The sequence below is a fragment of the Berghia stephanieae genome, chromosome 2, assembly GCF_034508935.2.
Source record: "Berghia stephanieae isolate SIO BIC M18660-M18661 chromosome 2, UCSD_Bste_1.3, whole genome shotgun sequence".
Lineage (NCBI taxonomy): Eukaryota > Metazoa > Mollusca > Gastropoda > Nudibranchia > Aeolidiidae > Berghia > Berghia stephanieae.
The window spans coordinates 24664482-24674481 of NC_088361.1; the positions used below are offsets into that span (position 1 = coordinate 24664482).

The following is a 10000-nucleotide window of genomic DNA, read 5'->3' on the forward strand; positions in this document are numbered from 1 at the left end:
AGAAGAAGAAGAAGAGAGAGAAGAAAAAAGAAGAAGAAGAAGAAGAAGAAGAAGAAAAGAAGAAGAAGAAGAAGAAAGAAGAAGAAGAAGAAGAAGAAGAAGAAGAAAGAAGAAGAAGAAGAAGAAGAAGAAGAAGAAGAAAAGAAGAAGAAGAAGAAGAAGAAAGAAGAAGAAGAAGAAAGAAGAAGAAGAAGAAGAAGAAGAAGAAGAAGAAGAAGAAGAAGAAGAAGAAGAAGAAGAAGAAGAAGAAGAAGAAGAAGAAGAAGAAGAAGAAGAAGAAGAAGAAGAAGAAGAAGAAGAAGAAGAAGAAGAAAAAAATACAGATATTGTACGAAATCGTATTCTATCTTTTTATAAAAATCCAGGTATGTCAAGAATAAAATGTTATATTTTTATTAATATGGGAGAAATAAATGTAGAATATTATATCGATTGATCAAAGAACACATCTTTGGGAAGGTAGATGTCGAATGAATAAAAAAAAAAAAAGAAATAGCAATTTACAAATCTAAGTGTAAAAATCATACTTATTTATTGTCACTGAATCCAAAGGAACATCAGTCTGTATGGGTTTATTTGGTGGCCTGTAATTTTGTCTTTTGGATACTGGATGGGCAGGGTAGTCTTGCCTACACATGAAAGAAGTGTGGTTGGAAATAAACAAAGGTCAGTTTACTCCAATTAATCTGACATTGGGTAATAGCACACTGCGTATTTGCTAAGGTTACTAAAACAAAAAAGTTATATTTTTCTATTTAACTGCTCTGTTTAATTACACACTCAGCTTAATCGGCACAATCGTCTTATAAAGATGCGCAAATAAGCGAATGATACTGTAAAAATAATGATACAGTAGATAGAATTAGAAGATAAAATAGATATTTTTATTGGTCAATATGGGGAATAAAGGGTGTGAGAAATACCTAATGAAAAAATTACAGAGAGAAATGATTTTTGACCTTCTTTGCTGAGGCCAGAGAGAATGAAGATTCCAATGTGATCTGAGCAGTCCCCTCACACAAATAACAATAGTAATTTTCTATCTCAAAATCAGGCAAAAAGAGTTTTCCTGATAATGGGCCCTCAAAATCAAGATCTTTTCCAATCTTTTCTCTTTTTATTTTAGGCATTTCTGTGAACACTTTACCTTTACCCGAGCAATCTCTTCCTCCGAAATATCTTTTTTTGGCCAAAATTCAGTGTATCTTGCAACCTATTTAACTTAATTAGGACAGACAAGTGTCAGTTTCAGAGAAAATGTCAATGTATTTATTTCCTACCTTGAAAGACAGCAACTAGATAATGGCTTAAGATAGAGATGAGAACAGGGCTAACGCTTCTCCAAAACATATTAAATGGTACCGCAAAGCTTCCTGGCTTCCATCCAACAAAATGTCATAGTTTGTAGCTGCCAGGACGAAAACCTTTAAAATAGTAGTTTCCTTTCTGAGTGACTGAGTGGCTTTGCTCACTTACACTAAGTGCTGAAACAGTTTTTTTGGTGAACATTGTAAGGTTACGACGTTTTAAAATGTTGCGAGAGAGTGGTCTGGGAAGTTTTTGATCTTTGGTGTTGAAGTTAAGTATAAAACATCATATGCTGCTCCTAGTCTATGCAATGTCTGTTTGACTGGATGCCAGTTGTAAGTATATATTACTTGGCCTGAGTTCCAATCTTTGAGACATTTTTCATGAATGGTGTGGTTGCTGCCCTCATAAAGTTTTCAATGTTTACCTTTGCTCCTGAGAGTTTTACAGCATTTCCAATATTTTCAGGTCCTATTAATTGCCCGCTTTCTCTCATTGATGAAGATATTTTATGGTACAAATAAATAACAAGTGTTTTTATCAAGTCTTTGGAATCTGAGTGGGGTCTGGTAGCACATTTTTTTCGAACACTCGCTTCACATACAAAGGACTGGGATTGATCCCTTGGAAAAACTGAATTTTTTCCAGTTCCTTCTGTCAATCCAGCAGTGATTGGGTAGCTGGGTCTATTAGATCTGGCAGAGAGTATATTTTGCGATAGATCAACATCCTGTCCAAATGGTAGCAAGCAAGTGATATTGTACATTTCTCGCTATAGAAACCGTGATCAAATCAGGCGAAACTGTGATAAAATCATGCTCTATGAGTCTAATTGCCCCGAAGGATTGTTGTTTTTTTTTAAATCTCTTATATAAAGTTTGATTTGGTACTTTCTATGCATTTATTATTGAATTAAATCAAGACAACAAATACACATCTATTTAATTAAAGATTAGAAAAATACTTACTTATTTATTGTCACATCGTCTATGGGAGTGTCATTCTGTTGAATGTCTTGGGATGGCTTGTAGTTTTGTCGTCTTTGGACAGGATGTGGAGGATATTTTTTTATATACTCTGATCTTGGTCCAATCTGTATCAAGCTGTCTTCACTCACTTCTCTACCAAAAAAGAAAAATAAATAAAATAAAATAAAATAAAATTGAAAAAATATAACAAGAGAAATTGCAATATTTTTTGGGGGGTTGAGATAATGTATGTATAAAATGCACAGAAAAATAACTAAAAAACACCTCATAAAATTTGACTTAGAAGATGTCCACATGAGGTCTTTGATAGACTTCTCATCTCATCTATTGCAAATACCCATATGGGCCGATCATTATTATTATCATCATCATTATTATTATTATTATTATTATTATTATTATTATTATTATTATTATTATTATTTTTATTATTATTATTATTATTATTATTATTATTATTATTATTATTATTAGTAGTAGTAGTAGTAGTAGTAGTAGTAGTAGTAGTAGTAGTAGTAGTAGTAGTAGTAGTAGTAGTAGAAGTAGTAGTAGTAGTAGTAGTAGTAGTAGTAGTAGTAGTAGTAGTAGTAGTAGTAGTAGTAGTAGTAGTAGTAGTAGTAGTAGTAGTAGTAGTAGTAATAGTGATAGATGTAAGCCTCGCAGTCAGAATGACGCTTGCTCAGAATTGTGTGATTCAGTCATAGTCGATGAGTATAGTTTCTCTCTCCATCCATGTTGTTAATTGTTTCCATTGGTCACGGTCATGGGCCAAAGTTTTAAGACTGTCAAGATCTTTTTGTGACTTTAGTACTGAGGGCCCTGCAATATTTCTTAGTTATTCAGGGATTAATTCGGCCTCATCTGAATCCAGAAATTTCTGATATGTAGAGAGATCCTGGTTAAGGGTAGTTACTATTGATGTTGGTGGTCTCCCTACACATATTTGTTGCCACGGCTAAAAAAAAATACTTATGGAAATATAACATAAGTAGAAAAAAGATACTGGAGGGGTTGCACCGTTAATCAAAGGAGACAAGGTGTATACAAACAACAAAGACAAAGCGAATGTATTCAACCACCAATTCTGTTCTAAACATCGGTTCGTTCCGAGGTGGGGAGGACTGCCATAGTTTCACCGCACTTTTATTATATTACTTAATTTTTTAGCCATTATGGACTCTCTTTTATACCTAACTTGGAACTGATCGGATCTGGGTTGCTACATTAGCTCTATTGGGTTGACTCTTATATAGCCAAATTAAATATAAGAATAATATTGATAATAATAGGCATACGGAATGAAATAGATACAATTATTTTCAAATGTGAAATAATGCGCACCATTATTAATTTAACAATGTAGCAATGACTATGAAAAATGTTTTTTTCTCTTTTTGAGGAAAATTTTATCTAAAATCAAAGCCCTATCTCCACTGAGTAAAAATGTTTTTGAGTTTTGAAAATCCATTCATAAATAAACAAGTTATGCAGTTTCAAAGGTGTCATTTATTTGGATGACCCGCAAAGAGGAAAAAAACGCGAAAATATGGGACTCTTTTTCGGCATTTTTTTTCGACCTTTGGTTGTATCTTGCGTAATAAGTGGATTAAAAGATTGAAACTTGAAGAGCAAATTAGGATGGTGTTTTGTAAAATACGGGAAAAGTACTCGTCATATTCATATGAAATTTTACAACCAAAAAGAAGAAATGTTCATGTATTACCTTGTCAGCGACAAAACCTCCACGTCCGGTAGTTTTAGAAATATTTTACTCCAAAGAGTAAAAATCTATTTTTAACGGTCTTCTGGTAATCGCACGAGTTTGTCGCTGGACATAATCTAAAATGACCTTTTTTCTAACTGTGTGCCAACTTTCAGTCATATTCATCGATAAACAGCGTCGTAGCATATACGAAACGGCTTCGTCCCATATTTTGACGCGAATTCGGGCACTTCGTGAGCAAAAAAGAGGCCCAAAGATTTGTGCGGGATAGTCATTACTAAACAATGATCTGAATGACAATTTTAAACTGATCTCAAATCCGACTCTGAGTGTCAAATTTTTAATACGAGACGCGCAAGAAAAACAAAAAAGAAATTTTAAATGAATAATCTTGTTATAATTAGAATAGAGTCCTCAGTTCCAACTCGATATAACTTTTACATCCATAACTAAAAGAAAATACTCGCCTCACAAAACGGACGATTCCAAGTGTCATGTACCTGTCTATCGAATGATACCCACCCATTAAAAAAAAACAAAAGCAATAAACTAATTAAAAAAACAAAACAAAAAAACCTACCTTCCCTCTACCCCATGCCAAAGGAAAATTGTAGTAACTAGGATCTGATTATTACGCGAATTGAAAAACAGAAAGCAAACACACAAGAAACAGGAATTAAACAAGTCTTAACCCTTTCCTTACCAGCCATTTTCAGAATTTTTCCCAAAACTTCACACCCAACTAACACAAAAATATATTTTTTATCACTCAAACACAATAGCAGTAAGTTATTGCGATAATTAATTTCTTCAGCAAAACATGCTCTACAACACACTGTTCATTTACTTTAAATCTTATAATGTAAAAGAGACATTTGAATAAGAAAAATGTTGGTTGAATCGTTACGAATGTGACGATTTTCTTGTAGATGGTAAGGAGAGGGTTAATGTTAAGACAAAAAAACAAACAAACAACAAACTTAATAATAAATAAATAAATAAATAAATAATAAATAATGCGAAAAAAAAATTCGAAAGTAGTCCGTGATGTATGGACTCAATGTCTTTCAATGTGAACAAAAAGATGACTGCTCTCTCGTCAGGGACATCAACTCCTGAACAATGCCTGACAGTCCATAATGGCTAAAGGATTAAGTAATATAATAAAAAGTGCTATGAAACTACGAAAGTCCTCCTCACCTCGAATGAAACGATTTTAGTACCGCATCTGTTGTCAGATTATTATCACTTTGATATTATGACAGCGGTCAGATTTTAAAAAAATAAACCCATTACGAATTCTAGAAAAAGTCTTGTGATATTTCTTCATTTGAAAGTTTAAATCTACATGGTACGACAGTAAGTGTAATGGTAATAATGGGTTAGCTTGGGCATTGGTTAAGGAGCGAGGTCCCTGTACCATCTTGCCTTTTTGTTTTAGTTTATTTTTTTTTCGAACTACGATCTCTCTCTCTCTCTCTCTCTCTCTCTCTCTCTCTCTCTCTCTCTCTCTCTCTCTCTCCCCCTCGTATCACTTCCTCTCATTTTGCCAAGGTAGTGCCAATAACTATTATTTATCACGAACAGCCAAGGTGGCAACTCATTCTCTGTGTAAACAATGCAAGATGGCGGCGGGGACCTCGCTCTTTAACCAATGCCTCCATTTAACCCATCACGGTGAATCCCGTTACAGTTAACGCTTTATACTGGCATTTCGGCAGAATGTAATAATAATAAGCAAAACTAAGTCTATCATTAATACAAAATTACAACCTTTTCCACAAGGCAAAACCAACACAGCATTAATGGGTGCCTTTATTTTAATTTTAAAAAGCCATGTATTTCCATTCAGCCGGTTTGTTGACAATAACAACCAGTAGCGATGGGGAAAACCTAATATATTTTTTAACACTAAAGAGTTACATTCAAGTACGTGATTGATTGCCTCAGCGGAGTAGTTACACTGAACACAGATCAATAATTAACCACCTGCGATCAATGGCACAAATGGACACGCAATCAGAAGGTGACGAAACGCATTATTTAATCGTCTTATCATCAAGTTATATTGATTTCATCCCCTTATTTTACTCGGAATTCATCGGGTGGGTACCGTTTAGTATGTATTCATAAATGTTTTTTTATTTCGCGACAATCAACTTATTTCCTAATCATAAACCATCCCACCTTATTTCTAGAATACTTTTTTTTCTCTAAGCAAATTAATGATTAGATCTATGTATTATTTCATTTTCGAATAGTAACGTTATTCATCGAAATATTTCATGATTATAAAAGATGAAATCAATGAATAAGTGGATGAGCGAAATAGAAAAAAATGTATGAAAGAATTAGAGAATGAATGCATGAATAAAAGATGAATGAATATGAGAGTCGTGGATCGCAATTAGCGTTTTCTTTTGTATACAGAATCTAGTAATTACATTTTTATTTATTTATTTATTCATTTAGTTACTTGTTATTAAATTCGAAATTTCTTTTACATTCATAGTCATAAAAAATGAAGCAATATACATTCCATATCATGTAACAAACACAAAATCCTCACAAACAACGCTAAACAAAACAAAGCAACAACGGCAAAATTGATGAACATATTATCTTCTTTCGTCTTTGCCAAATTACAGCCTTCGCGAGACATCCTATAGTATAGCATTGGTTTCCTCTAATACGACTGCAATGCCAAACCATTCGGTGATAATCTGGCCCTTAAGTGATAATCTGGCCCTTAACTTTATGGAAATAAAGGGAATGTCGGAGTGAAGATGGAGGATGCGTATAGACATAATAATATGCAGGAAAGGATATTAGCCATGGCGTACTAAAAGAGTATTATAGTAGGGCTATGATATTAGCTATGGAATGCTAGTTTAAAAAAAAAAAAAAACAGGAGTTCCATATAGTTGTGTTAGATTTCAACTGTCGCACTTCACCAGAGCTTTCTGTATCTTCGTGTTCTTTTCTCCCTGAAACTTGATTGTCAGTATGTGAGCCACAGGCAACTATGATGTAAATTGGTAAATGGTATATGGGAGCTTCGGGTAGCTTCATTTTAGATTGGTTTATCGGACCTTTAAAAACAAGCAACGTCATTTTATAAAGCTTGAGCATGTATATAGAGCAATATTGAAGACAAATACTAAAAGCGCTTTACAGGTGGTCCCAAGCCAACAGCAACATTTGACATCTAGGGCATGTCTTGACAAAACTCTTGATAGGCTATATTTTATTTTCCGACCGACAGATACAACGCTGTTAACGGGCATGTATTCATTTTATACCTTGAATATGCCGAAAGAAAGTGAGTAAAGAGACTTTTCCAATGACTCAAATTTTCGCCGCTCAGAGGTGGACTCGAATCCTGGACCTTTGGATCCAAGGCAGATGTTATAATACTAGACAGCATTGTCGCATAGGGACCTTCAGAAAGCCATTTTGTAAATTGTTAAATAGGAGCTTCAAATAGTCTTATTTTAGATTGGTAAATGGGAGCTTCGGTGAGTTTGTTTTTGTTTTTTATATTAAACATATCCTTCAGACAGCATAACATTAAATTGGTAAATGGGAGTTTCAGACAGATTCATTGTAAATTGTTGAATTGGAGTTTCAGACAGCTAAATATAAAATTGGTAAATGGAAGCTTCAGACAGATGTATTGTAAGGTGGTAAATGTGAGTTTCAGAAAACTATACAGTACACTATAGTAAACTAGTAAACTATATAGTATAGAAGCTTCAGCCAGCTTAATAGTGTTGAAAAATGAGAGCTTCAAACAGCTTTATTGTAAAAGTGTGTTTCCACGTGCATATGTACACCTGCGTGTAGGGGTATTTAAGCTTGTATGTATGTGCGTAGTTGAGAATAATTATAGATATTGACTTAACATTGTTTTACAGTTTCATAACTGTCATCAACGTTAACGCCCGAAGTCAACGACGACGACTCCCACCGCCACCACCAAAATCATCATCATCATCATCATCATCATCATCATCATCATCATCATCATCATCATCATCATCAACAACAACAACAACAACAACACATTTCCATCACTGCAACAACAACAACAACAACAACCACCACTACTACTACTACTACTACTACTACTACTACTACTACTACTACTACTACTACTACTACTACTACTACTACTACTGCCACTACTACTACTACTACTACTACTACTACTACTACTACTACTACTACTACTACTACTACTACTACTACTACTACTGCCACCACCAACAGCACCAACATTCCACTACAACAACTTTATGACTATCTAGTCTGTCGGTTTAAAAATCATCAATGTTTTTGTCATTTGATATACATATACATTTGTTAATTTAAACTGTCAAAGTGCTGAGATTACAAATGAATGAACATCGAATTGGAAGGTTATTCACTGCATGTTTTTTTTTTTTTTTATTCTGATGCATTTTTAAGTGCATGTCATATGTCATACAAGCTGCATGTTTAATATCTCTCCGCACTATTAGAGAAAAAGGTTGTTATTATTACATCATCATCATCATCATCATCATCATCATCATCATCATCATCATCATCATCATCATCATCATCATCATCATTATCATCATCATTATCACCATCATCATCACCATCATCATCATCAACACGGCCACTACCACCACACGATCATCATCATCATCATCATCATCATCATCATCATCATCATCATCATCATCATCATCATCATCATCATCATCATCGTCAACTAGCTGTTATTCCTTTACATACACGAAAGCTATTGTTCTCCCTCCTGTTGAATAATTCATTAAACGGAAGCTTTACGTCAAGCAATCTTTAACTCAGTGACATTGTCAATTGTAACAATGACGAATGAATGGTATTGATTAATCCAAGCTGTTTATTAAATATAAGTCGGCTGTTGTTCCTTTACATCTTAACATTTGGCAAAGTTTCACATTCAGTTTGAAAATTGCTCATGAAATATAAAAATGTATGCAATCCCATAATATATATATATATATATATATATATATATATATATATATATATATATACTTCTTCTTCTTCTTCTTCTTCTTCTTCTTTTTCTTCTTCTTCTTCTTCTTCTTCTTCTTCTTCTTCTTCTTCTTCTTCTTCTTCTTCTTCTTCTTCTGCTGTGTGGTCTTGTGGTATGACACTCGCTTTCGGATCGGAAGATCCTGAGTTTAAGCCTCGTTCGGTGCATAGTTCGGGTGTAAAATGAGTACCTAGCCGTCAACAGTGTTGTATCTGTCGGGAAAAAAATTATATTATCGGCTAACAGACGGTGTGTCTCGTTCTACATGTTACGTGTTGCTGTTGATCAGGGACCCTTTGTAAAACGCTTTGAGCACGTTTAGTGGATATTGCTCTATAAAAAAAGTCCAATTTGTTTTGTTGTTGTTTTTTATTTTTTAATTTTTTTTTTATTTTGCAGTGGTGTATACCCCCATTCCCCATTCAGCAGAATTGAATCAAAATTGCATTTCATCGTGTAAGGCGCCTGTTAACCTCTCCTTACCACCTATTGAAAAATCGTCATAATTGTTACGATGCAACCGTCATTTATCTCATCCAGATTTCATTTCTTTTTGCTAAAGCTATAAAAACTTGACATTCTGTAATCGATCTCATATTGTCGAACAATATTATTTATAGAATGTACTTGTTCTTTTCTGTTTGAGTAAGAAATGTCTGATTTTGTGTTGGGTGTGTGTGAAGTTTTAGGGAAAATTCTGAAAATGACTGGTAAGGAGAGGGTTAAACCTTTCGTCTGTACAACACTAGAGGTACTTTCTTTCTTATATTCAGTCCTTCCGAAACCATTCGGAGAAAAAATCAAACAGAATGTGTTGGATTGAAGTGGACACCAGTTGGGAGTAAAACTGGGACCATGAGAAGAGGATATCAGAGAGAAATGAACCTGGGACTCTGGGAGATGGAT

At 34.0% G+C, this 10000-nt stretch overlaps 1 protein-coding gene across 1 annotated transcript in view; it reads right to left on the reverse strand.

Annotated features, from left to right (window-relative positions):
• LOC144963903 (uncharacterized) overlaps positions 1 to 10000 on the reverse strand; it is a 25241-nt gene that overhangs the window by 8922 nt on the left and 6319 nt on the right. Inside the window, exons 2-3 of the mRNA XM_078897849.1 lie at positions 2277 to 2429; positions 528 to 629 (exon numbers count right to left, since the gene is read on the reverse strand). Coding sequence (XP_078753975.1) covers positions 528 to 629; positions 2277 to 2429 — 255 coding nt within the window. The remainder of the gene's footprint in view (positions 1 to 527; positions 630 to 2276; positions 2430 to 10000) is intronic.